Source organism: Euprymna scolopes, chromosome 43 (genome assembly GCF_053919585.1).
Source record: "Euprymna scolopes isolate OS-2025 chromosome 43, ASM5391958v1, whole genome shotgun sequence".
Classification (NCBI taxonomy): domain Eukaryota; kingdom Metazoa; phylum Mollusca; class Cephalopoda; order Sepiida; family Sepiolidae; genus Euprymna; species Euprymna scolopes.
The window spans coordinates 36,217,061-36,239,705 of NC_136524.1; the positions used below are offsets into that span (position 1 = coordinate 36,217,061).

General features: G+C 33.2%; 1 protein-coding gene across 1 annotated transcript in view; it reads left to right on the forward strand.

Moving 5' to 3' along the window:
* The window catches only part of LOC145268287 (protein HIRA-like), a 191,929-nt gene that overhangs the window by 137,929 nt on the left and 31,355 nt on the right, over positions 1-22,645 (forward strand). Inside the window, exons 21-25 of the mRNA XM_080123694.1 lie at positions 3,257-3,349; positions 4,246-4,406; positions 9,822-9,983; positions 10,842-10,900; positions 15,801-15,903. Coding sequence (XP_079979820.1) covers positions 3,257-3,349; positions 4,246-4,406; positions 9,822-9,983; positions 10,842-10,900; positions 15,801-15,903 — 578 coding nt within the window. The remainder of the gene's footprint in view (positions 1-3,256; positions 3,350-4,245; positions 4,407-9,821; positions 9,984-10,841; positions 10,901-15,800; positions 15,904-22,645) is intronic.

Here is a 22,645-nt window from a genome sequence, read left to right on the forward strand (position 1 = left end):
TTTTAAATTGAATTACTCTGTACAAATACCATTTTCGGTACTCTTGCATAATTTGACCCGAATTCTCGTGATTTCCCATCAAGCCCGGATCGAGCGAGACCGGCAATCATCGGTGACAGCTGAGCGACGTAACAGACGCAGACTAAGGAAAAAAGCAAAACAAACCAGAAAAAAAAAAATACAAATGCAAATTATCAAAAAGTAACAAAAAACCTACCTTGAAAAAAAGCAAATATGTTTATTTAATTTATTTTAGTATTTATTTTTATTTATTTATTTTTTTTTTTTGCAACAGTAAGTTATTTAAATATTGTTATCTTCAAGAAAAGGTTGTTTACCCCTATAAATGTTAGGTGTAAGTACAATTTTATTTTTCTTTATTGACCCAAAGCGGTTCAAGAATTCTCCCTACGTTATCTTTTCTTCGGTTATATAGAGATTCATCAATTTCTACAGTGTGCCCTGGGCCTACTATCTGCCTTGGATTCCTTAGGAAATACTCTTGACAAATTTCTCTCAGAAAGTTTAAAATTGGTGAATAGTGCACCTCATTCTTTGGGAAAGCAATTTCTTTTCCTGACAATATAAGATTGTCTGCATCGGTGTTTCCATTTGTCTTTCTAGCATGCACAGATTCATTTCCTTGCCTATCATTTTTCTGTTTGGCAAGCCTGAAAATATAGTTGTTTGTCAGCTATTTTTGGGTTCAGTCGATTTCTTCCAATTCGAATGTCGTCTGCTTTCATTTACATATCGCTTTTTCATTGACTAATCAAACTCCCAGAAATTGAAGTACAAACAAAAAAAAAAAATTCAAAATAAATAAATCATTAAAAATAATTAATCATAAATTTAAAAATTACTAAAAACATTTAAAAAAAAAAAAAAAAAAATCTTTTTAAAGTCGAATTAGTGTTTCAACATTTGAACAACACTCGGCTGACACCGATGATTGCCGGTCTCACCCGATCCGGGCATGACAATCACGAGAATTCGGGTCAAATTATGCAAGAGTACCCCATTTTCTTATCATATTTTTATTTTCCTTACTTTTTACCGATCTACAAATTTTAAATTTGTTTACAATATTTTTTAGTTATTTTGAAACATGAAAAAATTCACAAACCTTTGACTAACTTTGCTGACTGGAAATAATTGATATACCTCCAAAACTGCTGAACCTTATTAAAATCTAGTATCTCTCCACCCCCAACAAAGATACGTTCTCTGACATACATTCTTCAATTATGCCATCGATTAGATCACATTAAACGCGCTGGCCAACTTTCCTGGTGTAACATTAAGTCGTGGTCTACAAATATCGAATCTTGACTACGCTTATTATATTGGGTGAAAGCTTCACTGACATTCAATCAGCCATTGACAAGATACAATCTCATGCCACAAAGATCAACATGAAGATAAACGCCAATGAGGCAAAGTTACTGATGGTAGACTTTCCAAAAGAAAAACAGATTGTCCCCAACATGTAAACCCTTGAAGAGTTGGATCCAATCAAATATCTTGACTCTATCTATTACCACAACAGGCCAAGGGAAGGAAGACATCCTCAACTGCATCAGCAATGCTCACACAGCCTTCTGGCGACTTCGATTATGGCTCTAGTTTTGAAAAGAATTAAGGTTGAACACCAAAGTCAGAATCTACCCAGCTTTTGTTTCCATCTACCAAGCCTTCATTCATACTATTCTCCTTTATAGCTGCGAAACTTGGCCTATGCAGGCAAGTGGACCTATGCAAACTGGAAGTATTTGACCATTACTGTCTACACCGCATCCTTCATGTCTATTAACAACGGAACTGTTCACACTTGCTGCAAGATCCATTCTCTCCAAAAATCTCTCCTTGCCAGACGCTGTCATTGGTTCAATCACACCTTTCAACAACACCCAGGTCACTTTATTTATGAAGTCATCAACCCAGCACCACCACCAGGCTGCAAGAAACATTGTGGTGACCAACTCAAAACCTGGCTCATGATAGAAAAGCAGGATGTTGAACTGATTCTAAGCTCTCATCTTTATGAGGTTTGTTGCTGGAACCTTGAATGGCTTAAAATCAGCCAGTGTTCAAGACATGGTGAACTTGTTGAAAAGGACTCCATGTGAATGCTGCAGTCATGACGATAATTAATAAGTGTAACTGCCACTGTTTTCTATGAATTTAATGTATGACAATAGTCTCCCTTCATTCTGTTTTTCCCACACTTTTTCTCCTGCTCTCTTCACTCTATATTTCTTCACCTCTCTCTCTCTTCCTCTTCCCCAATCTTAAATGCTTCCTTAAAAATGATCGACTTTTGTTCAACCTATTCATTTTCAATTGCCTTATAATATTCAGCTGATGATCCATCCATCCCATTAAATTTTATGCTTAAGTGACTTTTGGCCTGGATAAGTGATGACGCATTAATAAACAAAAAATCAAAGTTAAAAGTTAACATTAAATATTTAAAATAATCTATATATATATATAAAAGCGAAAATGTATATATGTATGTTCGCTTTTTGTGCATGTCTGCAAAAGGCTTTTTTCGTCGGCTTCTCGCTCGCCTCGCTTCTTCTTAAAACTTTTTATATCACATCTAAATGATAATATCTACGACTTAAGAATGGGGCTTGCAGCCGCATCATGTTTCAAGGTCAAACATCACGCGACTTAAGTTTCTCGCACCTGTCAATTTCATTTTATAAACGTTAAATTAAGATGCTTTTCATTCCTCTTCTCTCGTGGCCGAGATGGCTAGGTCCCAGGGTTTTTTTCCATTTCGTTTCCACCTCCACGTCAAAGGTTCGAGGTTCAAGCCTACTTTCCTACTAAATCATTTTTTTTTTCTTTTACACCTCCAAACACCTGCCCAACGTTATTTTTTTAAAACAGGGTTGTTTTGATCATCCCCTCTCCTCCCAACACACACCCCTACAAACACCCGGGCTACGCCGAGTACCCCCCTCTAGTAACTATATAACAAAAATGTTTTTTGTTTGTTTGTTTGTTTGTTTGTTTGTTTAATTGTAAAATAATTAAATATATCTCTCAAACATTAAATCTTTTTTTGTTTAAAAATTACAATTATTTACAATATTTCTATTTCTGAATTAATAAAACTAAAACATATTTGGAATTTTTCTAGGTGTTTTTAGAACAAGTGTTCCACTTGTAATTTGCATGTTTAAGGGACTCGATTATTATTGTGACTAGCTTGGCTTAACTATATATATATTTTTCAATATAGCTAAATGCAAAAGAAGACTCTTCTCGCTCGGTTCGGTTCGATGCTGATGTCCACTTGCCACAGATTACGATCCAAAAGTCTTTCAGTAAACAGGTAAGAAATATATTTTTATTCAAACAAAAAAGTTACCTTCATATTTTAGCAGGTAAAATATTTCCATTGAAATTGTCAAAGAGAACTAAGGCGGAAAAGGACTATAAATCATGAGTATTTGTTGTGTCCTGTAATATGGGGGTGGGGGGGGATATGGATCATTTCCTAAACCTGTGTTCTATCAACTGTTGGAGCACAATCCAACAGATATTTTCACAGGGAAAAGATATTTTCACTGAAACAAAAGATTTTGCTATCATATTTTAACAGATATATATATATATATATATATATATATATATATATATATATAGATGTTGTTTTGGTTTTAGCGATATGTTTTGAATGAATTCAATTATTTACGAAAGTGCATTTTTACCTAAATGCGAGTTGGGAATAATTTTCCCTTTTAACCAATTTGGTACCCCCACATGGGGAGCGGTATATATATATATATTATTTTTAAAATGAAATTATATATATATTATTTTTGCTTGTTCTCGATTGTTAAATATTGCAGTTTGTCATAAAATGGAGGGAAAAATTATGCTTTCAGTATTTGCACTAATATTGATATTAAATCATAGAACTACATTAGTAATGGAATTTTTTTGTATATAAATTACCATTCTGATGATTTAAGAAAAAAAAATATCTACTGCCGACATTTTGATTAAAAATAGAGGGATTTTCAACTTTTTTGCATTGTGATAGCCTACTATGATTTTTTTTTAAATACTATTACACAGAATGCTTCAAGCAAACTACATCATTTTATTATGCAACTTTTGATTTTAAAATAAATAAAAAATCGGTAACAAGGTAGGAGTGAAATGAAACATTAATATCTCAAAAAAATTCAAAATATTAATTTTTCTCTTTTGAAAACTTTGCAGATTGCTGGTCGACTTGCAGATCATAACGCTGTCATCCTCGAGGTTGAAAATAATGTTCACGTAGGAATGGTTACTGTACATAAGGTGAAATGCTCAAATGGAGGTGGGCCGTCTTGGGAACAAGTCCTTACCTCCAGGGTTCTTTTAGTGGCTGGTTCCAAGTAAGTTTCATGTCTTATCTTAAAAAATTTTACCAGTTTTTTTTTTTTTTGTTGTTTTTTTTTTTTTTGCTTGTTTTTTTTTTTTTAATTTTTATTTATTTATTTTTTGTTTATTATAGAAATCGCTCTAGACATGGCATGAAGCCACTTGATGTAAAGACCTTTAAAAAAAAAAAAACTAGCCTATGATAAGTGTTTTATGGATAGGTTATGATGCAGAAAATGGCAATTCTTCCCTTTTTGTTAGAAATATTGTTTATGAAAAGTGAGGAGTAAAAAACAGAAGCGAGAGTTACAAGGCTGCTGAAAGTAAACATAGGGTCCACTTTTTACTCAGTGAAAAAAGATCCGAGATCAATTGTTTTGCAAAACAGTATGGTGGAAAATTAAGACAAAGAATTAGAAACCTTCAAAACAATACATGACCAAAAGTAAATAGACATCTTTATTATCTCTACTATTATATAAAAGGAACTTTGTGTGGGAGTTCATTCCCTATGGACTCAAAAACGTTTGGGCTTATTTTTTTGTAAATTTCGCACAAAGGTAATTGATATGCCTGGGCGTGTTCTTACATAAATTTTGTATCGGAATGTGCCTGATAAGTTTCGAAAATTGATGATCAAAAAAATTTGATTAAAGAAGGAAGTCTGATTTTCAATCAGTTAACACTTTTATACAACCTAACATCGCAAGTGCATTTAAGAAATTTTATCACCACACAAGTAGAAAGGCTCAGCCTATAAAACCAACAGTAGATTCTTTTGTAAGCATGTACCAAAGGAATGTTTCCTTTTAGAGCACAGTAAAACCATGATACTTGACTTTAGGATGTTTAACTTTAATTTAAGTGATTATGTAAAAAATAATTTCGTAAAATCAACAGTTAGTTCTTTGGAACAAGAGCATCTTCGAAATGAATGTTTCCGTTTGGAACACAATTGAGCCATGATACTTGACCTTTGCATTTGAAACTTTAAGGGAAGCCATTATTTACAGACAGTGCAACGTAAACTACAATCTATCGTGGCCTGTCCTTGCGGTGTGGCATGTAAAGCTTCCTCCAAGTATACTCTGGGGGTGTAGAATGAAGGTCCCTAACTTAGAGCAGGTAATCAATTGATTTGATTAAAAATGGGCAATTTCACAGATTTCGATGACAATGAAAGTATGGGAAGGTGGAACATTTATTGACCATCATTCAATCCAGGACAATGTCAGGTCTCCCTGCTAGTCGTTAATAACGAAGGCTTTTTTTTTTTTTTATATGTAATTATACCATCTTTAAACAGAACAGCTACTACCCTTGGATCCTAGTCAGAACACCAAGAAGGCATAATTTAGTTTCATATACGACCCAGAAGCGACATCATTTTTATTTTTTTCATTGTGTCTTCGTTCATTGGAAGATTCTATTTCTCAAAAAGGAGGATACGTGATAACATACTATAAACATCAAATTAGCATAACCTGAAGAACGTGCTTGAACTGTCCTCTAAGCCTCAGCCTCTGTCCCATCAACGAAATGTTGTATCCCTCTGCCTGTTCTTTAAATATTTTAATCGCGAATGCTTTAATGAACTACAAGCACTTGTACCCCCTCAAAGTAAATGCCCCCAACAAACCCAACAAACAGCTAAATCCCACCCTTACGCAGTAGAGATCCCTAGATGTAAGAAAGCCTTTTACTCCAATAGTTTCTTCTCCAGAACTGCTAGACTTTGAAACGCCCTTCCAGGATTCTGCTTTCCCAATTTTACTGACACGCAGAAGTTCAAGTGTAATGTGAACAGGCATCTTGCTGCTCATTTCCTGCAACTTATGTCCCCAATATTAGCCTCATACATCAAAGTTGCACTGTGCCTTGTTTTGGGTGAAAATGAAATTAAAAAAAAAAAAAAGAAGGGTGCTATAGTATTAATATATAGATGGTTATAAAGCAATTGTGTGCTGTTATGCATCAAGCGCTACTAGAAAGAGTTAGTCACATTTTTTTGAAAGCATTATTTTGTAAGGTTAAATTTGAAAATTTTAGAAAACAAAGTAATACTGCATAATTTTTTTATTAAATGAAAAATCATTTTTTTTTTTTTTTTTCTGAGATTTTCATTGGCATCCACCTTTATCATAGAAGACTGTAATTGTTTTCCTTTTTTTTTTTTTTTTTTGTGTTGCTAAATCCAGGAGTGGAAAAGTGTTGGTATGAACATTGAATAAGAGCAATTAGTCATATCTTTTGAAAGCATTATTTCATAAGGTTAAATTTGAAAATTAAAAATAAACTGAAAATGTTTTGATATTTTTCCTTATTTTTTTCTGAGACTTCAATTCCTGCTTTTTTTTTTACAAAGTGTTCTATGATTAGGGTGGATGCCACCAAAAGTTGGGTTAGTAGATGCAGAACAATTCAGATAGCAGCTCAGCACAAGGAATGCACTAGAGGAAGTGATTAGCATGAACTGGAAAGAAGGATAGATAAAAACCTGATTAGAGATAGATTACTTTCCAAGCCATTAGCTGTCCAACACATGTCAGCATGTAAAATTGGTTTTAAACTGAGTGTAATGAAGAACAAAACAAAAAACTAATATTGATTTTGAAAAATATGACAAAAATATCTTGTTGCTCTACTTTCATCGTTCTAAAGAGATGGAAGAAACACTTCAAATAAGATTGAGCAAAGACATAACAAATATCTTTATTCAAGCAACTCAGTTTAATATTAATAGGCAACAGGAACAAATACATTGAAGACATTGTCAAGGCTGCTGCTGCAAAAAAAAGATGGGTTCTCTCTATCGTGCTAGAAGATTACTTACACTTTACGGTATCCTGTATCTCTACAAAGCCACAATTCACCCATGCATGGAATGTTGTCACATCTGGGTTGATGCATCTACTATTAGTCTCTCCCTCTTAGATAGGGTCCCAAAAATCTAATAGGTTCTGCACTATTAACCAAGCTTCAACCTCTGTCTTATCACTGCAATTTTGCATCTGTCTGTTTTACAAGTGTTTTAATGGAATATGCTCTGACGAACTTGTAGAACTTGTGCCTTCTCAATGTAAATAACTCCGACAAACCTGAGAAGCAGTACAATCCCACCCTTTCACTGTAGAGGTCCCCAGATGTCAGAAAGCCTTCTATGGTAATAGTTTCTTCCCTCGGACTGCTAGACTTTGGGAATTCCCTTCTTGTCTCCTGCTTCTCTGACTGTACTGACATGCAGAAGTTTAAGTGTAACATGAACAGACATCTTGCTGCTCTACTCCCTACGTAGTTTCCATGTAGATTTGGTTCCAGATATTAATCATTTATGTCCAAGTGGTACTGTGCCTTGTTTGGGGTGAATTAGACTAAAATAATTCCTACCTTCTAAAGGCAGAATAAAATGTCTTTAAATATTATGGTGAATGAAAATAAAATGCATTTGTGGAAAACAGACGCTCATAGTTACAGATGAGCCCGTCTCATCTACCAGATATTTAAACTTTAGCATGCAAAATATATAAGCTCAATACTGCATTAAGTCTACTTTATTACAGAGTGATCCGCAGCCCTCTCTCCCTTCTTTTCCATGGAATCGTTAATAAAATAAAATGCACAATCCTTTCTGCAATTCAACCATATTTTGTATAAATGAACTTTAGTTTATTTTTAACTTGTCCCCCAATTTTTACTCGTGAATACACAACAGTCTTTCTTTTATCATTCAAAAATATGTGAGGTGTTGGGAGACTTTGGTGATTGTCTGATCAGTAGGTGTGCACTTCACACTACCAAAATGTAAACCCCCCCCCCCTCCCAGATTTTTATCTAAGGGGTCGTATTAAACAATGTCTATCAAAACAACCCCAAGATTATTTCTGAACTGAAGGAGGTCATCACAGCCCAAACTTGGGCAGACAGTTGTTGAGAAATGAATTTTTTTTTTTTTGTTTTCAACTGAATAGACAAAAGAGAAGGGTGTCAGATTTATTAACACATATCTGTGTTTATCATGTAATATCAAAAGAAAAAAACTGTTGGATATTCATGATTGAAACTTGATGCACAAGTCAGGCATATACTGAAATTGTACTAAACTTGGTTGGATGCTTATGCATTTTATGACCTGCGATTTCCACAAAGTTACTCTGGTTCACCTGGCAGCTGATGTCAATAACCAGAAAAGGTTGATCACAATATTAGGAACGAATGTGCTCTTGGTTTTCAGCTAATATGAATCTAAGCAGGCAATTTTTTTTGTAAATTGGAAGAAATAAAAAATTTCCTTTTAATCGCACAGATTAGTGGTTAGATAAATATTTTCTTTTTTTTTTTCTGTTCATAACATTTTAAAAATTGAGAAATGTTTAGATGGCCATTTTTTTGGTTGTACAATGCATAATTATCCTTGGTTGAAATGCTGAAAAGATTGTGAATTCTATTAATGATTTTGTTAGTTTTTTGTTTGCTTTTTTTAGGAGGTATAATTGGTATAGATTGTAATGAACTACTAAATATTTATAAAAAATATTCTAAAAATATTACTGGTAATTGTCAAATATTTAGATTAATTTTAGCTGTTGTCTTTTTTTGGGATTATTTTCCCATAAAAAGCATAAATAAAATTGAAAATTTGTTTATAAAGAATTTAAAAACATTGAAATTTCAACTTGTATTATTTTACATAATCACTCGTGTGTGTGTGTGTGTATATATATATATATATATATATGATGAGAATAATGGAAATAGTATAATAGTATTCCGATAAAATAGAGAAATAAAAAAGAACTGAGTTATGTGTTTGTCAGTGTTTCGTCTTTATTATATATATAAATAAATAAATTTGTATTGAAATAATTTAAATTTTAACATTTTTATATATATGAATAGATGAATATTTTTTTATGCTTACAACAGTTATGAATAAAAAAATTTTTTAAATTTTAAATTAATGTTTCAAGTATTTTTAGTACACTTTGTGAAGCATAAATCTTTATACATTTTTATATATATAATTATAAAACTCTAGACCTTGCTTGCTTGCATCTTGTCTTCCACGATTGGGCAATTCCATCTTTTTAAAAAGGGTTGAAGGTAAATATTAGCTGATGTCACTCAAGTCACACATATATATATATATATATATATATATATATATATATATATATAGTTCTGATCTCAGTACTATATATTCGGTTTAATATAATAATCGGTAGAATATTGTCTCTATAATAATAAATACGTAATCTACATGAATCAAAATAACTTTTTTTAAGCAAATCTTACAGCCAGGCAATGCCAGACAGTCTACTAGTTTTTATATAAAAGTTACATAAGAATTTCAAAGTATGTTTGACGAGATTTTATTTAAAAAAAAAAAATTTTTTAATTCATACAAATCTTTTTAACATTTTTTTCTTTAGGTATTTGGTTTGTATTGCGTGTGAAGACAAATCAGTAACGTTTTTCACATCTGGTGGTCGAAAAGTATTTCCCAGTCTTATTTTAAATGCGAAAGTCTTTACTCTTGACTGCAACGGCTACTATATCATGGCTATTACACAGAAAGGACGCTTGTATGTTTGGTAAGTAATTATCTATAACATTATCTATATTTGGACAATTCTCATTTTGTTTGTTATTCTCACAGTTTCAGCTGATGTAGCCTCCATCCATCTTCAAATGCATATTTTCAAATTCGGAAAAACTTTGTCGAACTCAGGAATCTATATGGAATTTCGAGTTGATTCCTTTATTCAATATATGGGGGTAGGTTATTGTCATTTTGTCAGCCATAACTGGGTAGAAATGTTAATTACTTATGTGGTAAGGAATCAATTAGTCTGCTTTTTAGTGAAATTCTGCTTTTCTGTAAATGTGGAAAAACATAATTCCATCTTTTTCTTTGAAAAAAGTGATTTTTAAAAAAAAATGTTATTTCATTATTAGTCTCAAATCATTAGAGCTGCTTTTCTCCCATATTTTTGTCATTTGTCGTGATTTGGAGGGGAGGATTGGAAACTTTTTTGTCATTGCTTGCTCACATCCCTAAATTAATCTTCAAAAGATTGTAAGAACTGATTGTTAATCAACACTTTTAACCATTGCGCTAAGAGTTCCAGTACAGATAATAATAACTAAGACAAAAATAATAAACATTTTTACTTGGTCATGGCTGGCAGAACAAGAACAATCTACCTCTTAGATTAAATAAAGGATTCAGTTTGAAATTACATACATGTTTCTCGAGTTTGACAAATATTTTCACATTTGTAAAAATGTGCCAAAAAAAGTTCAGATTGCATTGTTTAAATTATTATGAAAATAACAAACATAGTTGTCCGAATGCTAAAAATCAGTATTTTATTTTGATGGAAAAATTTTTTAAGCTAACTTTTGAAAAAAAAAATTTTTTTATTTTTTTTATTTTATTTTTTTTGCAGGAATATGCAGAAGAAATGTTCCATTATAAAAAATGAAACTTTGAATATTATAATGTCAGGTAAGATTGCTATTTTTTATTTTATTTTTTTTTAATTTTATGCTTTCTTTTGATGTGAAAAATAGTATATAGATATACATTATTTATTATTGGAATCCTTTAGGATGAGTAATTTATTTATTTGTGGACTCTTGTCCTCATCTTCATAGTTGTTGTTTTGGACAACTATTCCTCTGGTCTTCATCAGATGGTTAACCATGACAGGATAGGAATGCCGAGTCTCTCAACTGTATCTTCAGTAATTACTGCCTTTCATTGTTGTCATCACGCTTTGGCTGACTAATCTGGTCGGCTTTGGGTAGGATTGAAACCGCTATCTTCAGACAATGCTCACCTAGAACCCACCCACAGCCGGCCAAAGGATTAGTTGGCCAAAATGTGGTGAGACCACAAAAAATTATGGACAGCAGTAATTACTGAAGATACAGTTAAGACTCGGCATTCTTATCCTGTCGCGGTTAACCATCTGATGAAGGCCAGAGGAATAGTTGGCCGAAACATTGTCAAACAACAATTATGATGATGAGGATTACAATTTGCAAATAAATAAATAAATATAGATATACATATGTCACTTATTTTATTTTATTTTTTTTATATAAAAAGCAAGAAATGTTTATTTTTTAACAGTTTTTCTTTTACACTTTTTTCTTCAATTTTAAGCATAGAGAATCCTGTGCCATTTTAGGGGAATTACCAAATAACGATTTCAACTGTCCATCTATTTTTTTTTTTTTTTTTTTTTTTCTAATTTAGGAGTCAACATTTATAATAGGCTCAAATCCACTCAAGGATAATGATTAATTAAATGGATAGATTGTCAGTTGAATGATGAAGAATGTTATGAGAGGATTGAAAATGACGAATGGAATGTATTTAAGCATAATTTTTTTATTTACTAATGAGTCACTACTTATTAAGGCTAAAATCAACTCAAGGCTAATGATTAATTAAATGGATAGATTGTCAGTTGAATGGTGATGAATATTATGAGAAGATTGAAAATGATGAAGGGAATTTAAAAAAAAAATTACCTAATCTATTTATCAAAATTAAATTACTCAAGGATAAGGGTTAATGAGATAAAGATATTGTCAGTTGAATTATGAAGAGTATTATGTGAGGATTAAAAATGCTGAAGTAAATGATTAAAATTTGATTATTTACAAAGACAGTTTTTGCCATTTGTTTATTTACATTGGATTTGAAGATGACCATGCTATAGACCCCAGGAAACCAATTTTTATATCCATTATTTTATTTACTGGCTCCTATAAAATTTTAAGAGTTTTATAAAAGCTGGAAGATGGAATTCATTTCTTGAATAAATTGTTTGCGGCATGAATGAAATGCTTTTATTCACATTATTAGATTTCCTTTTAGTATCAGATAGGGCAGTGGATACCCATCTGAAAGATGGGTCTGTACGCAGTTTTCGTACTGTAATTAAAAAAAGAAAATGACAGAAAGAAAATTATGTTTAGCCAGAGTTTGCACTAATATCAATATAAAATAACATCTCAATTAGTTAAATTAAAAAAAAGAAATACAGAAATCTTTCAAATGGAAAGTACAAAAAATGTATTAAAAAAATCTTATGGAAATAGTTGAGGATTTCTTCCCAAATTCATTTCTGACTTGCTATTTGCTTTTCCTTTTCTTAAAATAGTTTTATGTAACACATTTTTACACACACACACGGTAAAATCATTTATGTAGGCAACAAGAACTTAATCAATCAGTGTATGATCATTTGAGATGATACAAGAAATTTTTATTGAAATAAAGTCTCCTCATTAAAAATATTTGTGTGTGTATATATATATATCTACATATATATATTAGCAGGGAGACCCGACGTTACCCAGGATTGAATGATGATCAACGAATATTTCACACTCCTATATTTTTATTGTCATCGAAATCCGCGAAATCAGCCAAGCTTCATGTGCCTTCATGCAGTAACTTAGTCCAAAATATATTATTCTACATTGCATTCTAGAGAACCTATTGTTTCTTTTATAAAATCATTTTATATGAACTTCTTTCCAGTTAAAAATAAATCATTAACAAATTTACATGTGGGGTTTGAACCTACAGACCACATCATGTGCAAAAAAAAAAAAAAAAAAAATTCAAATTTTATAAAAAAAAATTTGCAATTAATGAAAAAAAAACTTAAGAAACCTACAGACCATGTCATGCAAAAAAAAAAAAAAAACGCTATGAACTTACCCCCAGTAGAATTTTCATTTTTTTCTATCGTTGTTGCTAAGCGACAACATGGAAAAATGGCTTTACCGATGATATATAAATTGAAATAATGATTTCAATTATCGATTATCAGTAATTATCGGGGTATTCTGAGACAAAACTTAACTAAGATCACTCCCAGACTTATACACTAAAGTTCTGTAAATTTTAAAGAAAATCTCTTCAGCCGTTTCGGAGTCTATAAGAAACAAACTCACATGCACACAAAGTTGCATTTATATAATTGTAGAGATATATATTAACTTGCAGACACATGTTAAGAAGTTACATTCTCTTCTGTGTAATTACTCCTGTCAGTCGCGGAATTCAAATCTAGTCACAAAGTACCCCTTGACATCATCGGCTGGTATTCAACCTCCAGGCTATCAGCAATTAACACAAGATTGATTAAAATTAAAATTATGTATCTATAAATGGCAAATCAGCGTGCATAAACAGTAAAGTCGGAGAGTATTCAACAACTAACACCAAAATGTGTGTGTGTATCAAGTTCTTTGCATCTGACTATATTGCAATGTGTATTTATCAAAGTTATGACCAATACAAAAGTGATTACCATATTCATGGAAAATTTTACTAATCTTTTAACCTATAAAATATTAGAAAGTTTTCAATTTGGCTATTTAAATGAATATTTGCTTTTTTTTAGCCTTTTCTTTTAAAAGTTTGGCTTTAAATATCTCCCACTCTATAATAAACACACACACACACACACACATATATATATATATATATATATATATATATATATATATGTAAATAAAAGAAAGCAAATATTCATTTAAATAGCCAAATTGAAAATGTTTATAATCGATATTTTAAAGGTGCAAAAAATTAGTCAAGTTTCCCATAGATCTGGTAAACATATCTGTACTAGACACAACTTTTATAAATACACGTTGCAATATTGTTAGTGGCAATGAATTGACCTGTATGCAGAGTGAAGACTGCATGAAAACAAAATGTCCTTCAGTACAAGAAGTGACATAAGAAATTTCCAATACAGAGGTTGTTAGGATAACCAATCACAAAGCTAGAAGAGGATCATACAATATCTGATAAAACTTTTATGGAATTTGAGTCATTTAATTTACAAGGTGTAAGAAAAGTATTTCATAATTATCTTTTAACTAGATTACATGTGACCCATTGGGTCAGTAGGTTATATTAGCTATGGAATTAATGTATGAGCATGACACTTGTGATGTAAAGAAAATAGTTTCTGTGACATAAGAGAAACATTTCTATGAAAGTATATTAAAATAAAGAAAGAATATAGATAGATTTCTATGAGTCGTTCTGTTTATAATTGTTTATTTAAAAAAAAAAAAAAACTTACAACCGTTGAATTATAAGTGGTTTGCCATACTTATAGGTAAATGTGCACTGAACAGATTCCATAATACTTAAAGTTAAATTCAAATTTTGATACATCTTTTAATTTAGATGTGGAAAAAAAAATAAATTGGGACACTGAAAACGTACACAGTAAAACAGTGTTTTATTGTCGCATTGATTATTTATTTGTTACGCAAATTAAAAAAGAACATTTTTGGGGTAATTTATTTATGTTGGTAGTGTAGAAGAAACTATGAATGTTTTTTAAGAAAGGTGTATTAAAAAATGGAGAATAAATTAAAAAAAAAAATGAAATCTGAGTAAATCGCCATTGTAATATGCTTGTATGGTTATTAACGGGTTAAAGTAGATTTATTTGTAAGACAATTGCGTTAAAATAACTTAAACGTAATATGGAAATCAACGCTGTAAAAAAAAAAAATGCAGAAAGTATTAACAATTGTTTATTTGGATAAATTAAATGTGAAAAAAAAAAATTGAGATGCTGAAAACGTACACAGTAAAACAATACGTTTTATTGTCGCGTTGATTATTTATGTACGCATGCGCAACCGGAAGTCATAAACCAGATGTTGGGTTACAGTACCCGTTACAAGGTCATTTGAGTTTTATAATTATATAGATTAAATAAAATACTTGGTTATAATATTAATAAATACTATCAAATAAAGTAGTAGCGTTCATATGTGTGCCTGTGTATACAGCTCTCCTACAGCCCATACCACTTGACTGATAATGACCAAACCTGGCATGATGATGGTCCCTCACCTAGAGATGGTGTAGGCCATTTTTCAGGGTCAGAGGTTAAGATAGGGACCTTGCTGTATGCTTGGGTATCTTTGCTAGTATATTTATGTAAACTAATCAAGAAAAAATGTCAAAATTAAACAAGCAGAAATGAGAGCTAAATATAACTTTTGAAATCCAAACTGTTTGGAAAAAAAAAAAAAAAAGAAGGTCAACTTAGCCAAATCTGTCCTTCAAAAGGCTAATCTGACAATCCTGTCAATATGAGAAGTCTATAGTGAACTGTAAGGACTGCCATTCTACAAAAATAAACAAAGAATTAATATTTCCTATATTACAAAAAGGTCAACACAAACCAAACATTTCTGGACCTATATCCTCTATACACTTATAGAACATAATCCTAAAGTTATGTCATTTATTTCCAAACCTAATTCTTTTTTAATATCAATTTTCTGCAATAAATTTTTCTTATCTATTTTATTTTATTTTTTATTTATTTATTTTTTTTTTTTTTTAGAATCTGACTCCATCGTGAAGGCACAAATTACGAAAGAAGGGGTGCCAATCATTTCATTGTCAAACAATAAATCATATTCATTTTCTCCCGATTTTGGTAGTTGGTAAGTTTCAGAAATTTTTTTTTTTTTTTTAATTATTTAGTCATTTATACTATGAAAAAGCTTGTGATATACTAGTCTAAAATTGCTGAAAATTTTTGTAGCCCTACGGGGGAGGAGGATTCTTTGATCTTGGCAGATTATCCAGGCAACGACTTATCTATTGCATAATCTTGTTGTGTAGATAACAAGTAGCAGCAGCTTGTTTCATGTCCTCTTTTTTTTTTTTTTTTATCTTTATCTTTTTCTATCTTTTTCCTTTTTCATTTTTTCCTTTTTTGTTTTTTTCCTTTTTTAGTTTTTCCTTTTTCGTTTTTTTTTCCTTTTTCGTTTTTTTTTCCTTTTTCGTTTTTTTTTCCTTTTTCGTTTTTTTTTTCCTTTTTCGTTTTTTTTTTCCTTTTTCGTTTTTTTTTCCTTTTTCGTTTTTTTTTTCCTATTTCGTTTTTTTTTTTCCTATTTCGTTTTTTTTTCCTTTTTCGTTTTTTTTTCCTTTTTCGTTTTTTTTTTCCTTTTTCGTTTTTTTTTCCTTTTTCGTTTTTTTTTCCTTTTTCGTTTTTTTTTTCCTTTTTTTTCCTTTTTCCTTTTTTTTCCTTTTTCCTTTTTTTTCCTTTTTCCTTTTTTTTCCTTTTTCCTTTTTTTTCCTTTTTCCTTTTTTTTCCTTTTTCGTTTTTTTTCCCCCTTTTTCGTTTTTTTTTCCCCTTTTTCGTTTTTTTTTCCTTTTTCGTTTTCTGTTTTCCTTTTTTTTTCCTTTTTCCTTTTTTTACCCCTTTTTCCTTTTTTTACCTCTTTTTTCTTTTTTAATTTTTTACTCTATTCCCTTTTTTTCCTTTTCTTTTTCCCTTTTCCCCTTTTTTTTAACATTTTAATACCAGCAGTCGTAAAAGTTATTAATAAGATAACAGCATAAAATCGTTTTGGATTTAACAATGCTTTTGGCATTTTTCTTTTACGTTTCTAGTTTACATGAACAATCCCTCCAATCATTATGTATTGTCACTTGAAGATCATGTGACATCATGTACGCTAGCCACAAATTTTCACAGGAGACAATGACTCACAAGGGCCCGCGATCTGATCCTCATCAGATTTTTATTTCCTGTTTATGCTCCAACGTTTCCCCTGTAGATTTTAATCATCAAATAAGTATTAGCAGACTTTAGTTTCAGAATCTTTTTTTTTTATTTTTTATTTGCCTCCCCATGAGGATGGAGTTAGACACAAGGTAGGTTTTTAATGGGGAGTGGGGAACCAGCTCCCCCAAAAGGGGCACTCTGGTTAGTAATAAAAATAAAAAAATGTATCAGTCATGAAGGATTTTTCCTCCATTAACCAAGACCAAAAAATGATATACAGCATCAGAACAGATACTTCACTTTGAGATATTAATTTTTTATTCACAAGAAATAAAATACAATTGGGACAATGAACAAAAAATTTAGGCACAAGGCCAACTCAAAATGAAGGGGATATGATCAAGTTGTTTGTTCCATCTCGTCTCTGTTGGAAATTTTACAGGATTTCTATCTCGGCCAGCATCTTTTATCATAGTTATCCTTTTAAATTTGTATATGTGTGTGTGGGGAGAGGGGGTGGTTGTTCCTACTTAAGCCCAATTTTAAAACATTTTTTATTTATACCAGAAAATACAAAAAAAATAACAATATTAATAAAAATTTAATTTATGTCGAAGGCGATGTGGGTGGGGTGGGGGGTTAACATGGTTAGTAAGGCTCTCCCAATCCTATCTGAAATGCTAGACCACCTGTTTCACTCTGGTTTGTAAAGGAACCACGGTTTCGCAGGCAGTCTCTAAAAGGAAGGAGGGTGGGTGGGTTGTGTCCTAAACAGAGGAGAAAAGAAAAAACTTGGGGGGGGGGGTAGATTTGATTTCTTCCAGCATGGGTTGAATTTCGAAGGGGGGGGGGGGCAAAGAAAAAATTGTTGTTTTTGGAGGTTGGGGGTCTTCGAGGCTTTCTAATAAGGGGAAAAAGATGTATTTGGATGGCTGAAAGGCTGAAGGAAGTAAAATTGGAAAGGGAGCGGGGGTCCGACATAAACCCCGGAACCGCACACTCCACACCTAGGTGGGAAACACTGATTCAAATGTGGTCCCTCTTGCTCAGACTTGCTACATGTATCCATCGTCTTTCAAAAGCCACGCGATGCAACCTTCTGTCACATCTGATCTTTACTCGTAGTTGGTGTTTAAAGAAAATAATCAGATCCTGGTCAGAAAAAGATAGCACTCTCCGGCCATCTTGCAGTCTCTGCGTCCAAATCACCATTCTCACCATGGCCAGGATTGCGATGTAGACCATTTCTCTTTCCTGGTCCCACAGCGGCCTTTGATACAGTAATCGAGCGAGGATGCTCAGGATCGATGCGAGCCATCACCTCGCCAACATACGCCCAGTACTGGCGGAGTTTGCGGCAATCGAAAAATGCGTGATCAGTTGTTTCTGCGGTCGTCCCACAACAGGGATAGGCCGGCGACTCCAAGAAAATAGAACTGCATTTTATATTGTTGAGGGGAAGCGTGTTTCAAGCCAATCGCCAGATCAGAGAGTTGTTCAGATAACTCGAACCTGGCACCCAACTCCACGCAGAGTGGATCTCACTCTGCTGCCAACCCAAATGTGCACATAGCGAGTCGGCCGCGGCCCTCCTCAATAGATCCCTGTGGAGTTCCCTACAGGTGGCAGTCACAAGGTCGCTGGACACTGGTAGTCGTTTTAGCGTGGCTCGGCACTCTTTCAGGAAGGCTGAATCTCCTCGCGGCCTGTGACGACTCTCAATAGAGGGGTCAAGAAAGAGGTTGGGAAAGGCGGCAGTAATTGCGGGATGCCACGGTTGATCATCTCGATGACGCTTCAAATCTGGCATTTCCAAACCTCCCTCAAACGGACATTGAATACAGACTTGTCTGCTCATTCAGTGTCTTCCTCTGTCCCAAAGGAGTGAGAACAAGAGTTCAACAAGAGCTTCATTTCCTATCTTTCTAAGCCTAGCTACCACTTACTCCCGGTAACTGCCCCCACTAGTGCTTTTTTTAATTAATTCTCTTAAATTATCTCGGAAGTCTTGTATCTCTAGAAGGGAGGTGTTTAACTTCCAGTATTCCGCTAACTTAGGCCTATTTCCTAGCTTCAGCCGGGCCATAACTACTTTATGGTCCGACTGACCTAACCAAGTGAACGTGGGGCAAGATAAGAAATCTATTTCGCCTCTTGTAACTAGTATCCTATCCAAATAGGTATTCGGATAGGAGGAAACGCTATTGGTCCACATCCACATCAACCAAAACATGTTGACCAGACCATATCTAGTCATCAGATCAGCCAGGCTGGGCTCGCACCTCTCTGACCCTCTAGCTTCGCCTCCTACCTTATCTAGCTCTGGGTCTAAGATGGCGTTCCAATCCCCCATCAGCACTACCCACTATCAGACAATTGCTATTCATTTGGACACTCCTTTTTTTGGGGGAGCTGGTTTACACAAACATCTTGGGGAAGCAAATAAATATACAGAAAGTGTAAAGCTTAACTGGCTCTGCGAGATTTCATTTCTTTATGGTGTGATGTTTTACCTAGAAAACCAAACGTTTGTTTTTATGCGTTTAATTTCAAGGGTTTAAAGCTACAAGGGGCGTGCAATAAGTAATGCCCCTGACCCACTTCCCATAGGAGTAGAGCAACGAAACTTGGCATAGCTATTTGTCTTTCTTTACATAGGAACCACCCAGAGTTATGCATTTCTCCCATCGTTTGATGCAGCACTGGAGACCGTTTCTGTAGAACACCCCAGTTTGGTCCTCCAACCACAACGTGACTTCAGAAATCAAGGCTGCATCATCTGAGAAACGCTTTCCTTTCAAAAACAACTTCATGGCTGGGAAGAGGTGAAAGTCAGAGGGTGCAAGGTCAGGAGAGTAGGGAGGATCGGGAAGGATTTCATAACCACACGCTCATGCTTCTGATCTGGCGACATGTGAGTTGTGGACCGGAGCGTTGTCCTGTAGGAGGAGGGTACCTTTGCTGATCTTGCCCCACCTCTTGATTTTGATAGCTTCCCTTAATTTCCTCAAAAGTGAAGCATAATAGGCTCCTGTAATTGTGGTACCCTTTGCCAGGAAATCTGTCATCACTACTCCGTCCTGGTCCCAGAAGACTGTGAGCATGACCTTGCCAGCGGAGGGCTGCACCCTTGCCTTCTTTGGAGGTGGTGAGTCCAAGTGCTTCCATTGCATTGACTGGGCTTTGGTCTCTGGATCATAGTGATGGACCCAGGTTTCATCCTGTGTAATCAGTCTTTTAAAAAACTTTGACTCATCTTCTTGGCACATCTCCAAATTCATCCTCGAGCACTTGACGCATTCTCGCTTCTGGAATGGTGTGAGCAACCTGAGAATCCATCTGGCAGACACCTTATGCATATGCAAATGGTCATGAATGATAGTTTCCACAGACCCTGTACTAATCTTGACATCTTGGGCTATTTGGCGAATAGTGATGCGCCGATCTTCCAAAATGGCAGCCTCAACTTGACGAACAGATGCCTCATCAATGGTAGGAGGGGGGGCAACCAGGTCTGGGAGCTGTTTCCACGGACTTCCGACCATGTTTGAATTCACGATGCCAGTGTTTTACAAGGTCATATGATGGGGCATTATCACCATAAGTTTCTTTCATTTCATCAAAAGTTTCCTGTGGTGTGCATCCTTTCAAATACAAAAACCGGATCACTGCTCGACATTCAACAGGCTCCATTTCACACCTGACCCAGTTCAAACACCTGTAAAACAGAATCCACAATTAGTTTAGAGCTGTAATTTGTTTCCATGCATAAATGAAGTTGAAATGCAACTTTTAGTTATTTTTGAAAATATGAAGGAATTTTGAAATAGGGTGATTAAATAGCAGGCGTTCAGAAAAATAGTAATTATCTTTTGTTGATTAAATGCTGACATTTCTGGACAAAAAAATTAAATAAATAAATAAAATGATTACCAGAGCAGGTATAATAGGACTTGTCACTCTAGGCTAGTTCTTGGATGTCTGCAGCCCCTTTAAAGTTTAAGGGTTGAAACTCTATCAGGTTTGTGTTTATACTCTGACTTTCGTGGGACATCTAAAGCTCAATACCACTGGATTAAATTAAAATAATAATCGACTTGTTGCCTCTGTCAAAAATAATCCAACTCACAAATCACTTAACTTTTTGTTCCACTTCTCTCTTTTCTCCCTTCTTTTTTTTTTTTTTTTTTTTCAACTTATTTTTAAGTCATCAGATTTCAGACATTAAATCAGCTCAGCTATTTTTTTTTTTTTTTAACCAATGAGAATGCAGATTTTTCTGATTAAAATGAACTTGTCTATTGAAATACAATAACCAATCATTCTGTTTCTTCTAGTTTCTGAGTCCGATCCTTACTAGTAATCTATGACTTTTTATATTGTTTTTTATTTTTAAACTATATGCCAACAAAAGGCTGACTCTTTTATGTGGGAATGAGACAAGTCTAGACCATTTCCACTACTCTGTACAGGTTCAGGATCATCATGTCCACTAGAGTATAATAATTGACTCCATATTTGTTCTGACTTGAATGGTTGGAGTATTTACAAATGCAGTAGGTTAATTGGAGCACATTTCATGAAAATACAGCAAGATTCCAAATAGGGCACCTTGCTATCACAAACTCATACCTACTGAGGGACGAAGACGCTCCAATCTGTATTCCATGTCAGGAACCCTATAGTGTAAAATATAATAAATTGCAAAGATCTCCAACAAATTTGTAACAAATATTACCAAGAAAACCGTTTAGAAAGACCTTTTCCACAAAGTAGACCTTTAACAATCTCTTAGAATTCTTAAAAACAACAAAGATATACAATAAAATATAAACGGAAAAAGGAAACAGTTTTATAACACAGTGCCACTTCTACACTATCAGAACGAAATTTTGGAAATCGTAAAACTGAATTTTACACGAAAACAATGGTATCTACGTATTCCTCATATTTTTAAGATGATTATATCCAAAAATTACGAAAATCGATAAGATATAAAATTATTTATTAAAGAAAATGGAAAATAGAATTTGACGAAAACAATCGTATTTGCTTATGTAAGACACAGGAGAGTTCAAAAGGGAGGTAATTTTCCGTTTCGGTTTATTTTATTAAAACAAAATTCCCACAATTCTTCATCTACCACAATTAAAGTTGTTTTTTTTTTTTTTAGTAATTCTGTAATATTCAGGTAATTTTAACTGCATAATTTGGAAGCTAACATTGTAATTTATTAGAATTGAGAAAATAAATCAGTAGAAACCATTGTTTTTCATCTACTAAAAAATTTTGTTCTGATAGTCTAGAAGTGCTCACAAAGTATGCAACTAACACTTATCAAATTACAATAATCAAACATTTAAAACAAAAAAAGAACCTGCTAATCATGCAATAAAGAAATTTAATCAAACAATCTCTTCAGCGTTAGATAACCAAAAAGGGGTTGATATACTGGTAAAATAATCTTATTCATAAAAGCATAAAGATGGAACACTGTCAATGCAAAAGCGGGTGGAGCTTGTTAGACAACGTGGAACATATTAAATTATAAACTTATTTTTTCTACTCTAAGAGGTATACTAGTGGCTGATGCACTAGCCTAGATGTAGAAGTAATGTTCCATGTACAAGTAAATACTAGCTTTATAGAGATATAGGATACTGGCAGATGTA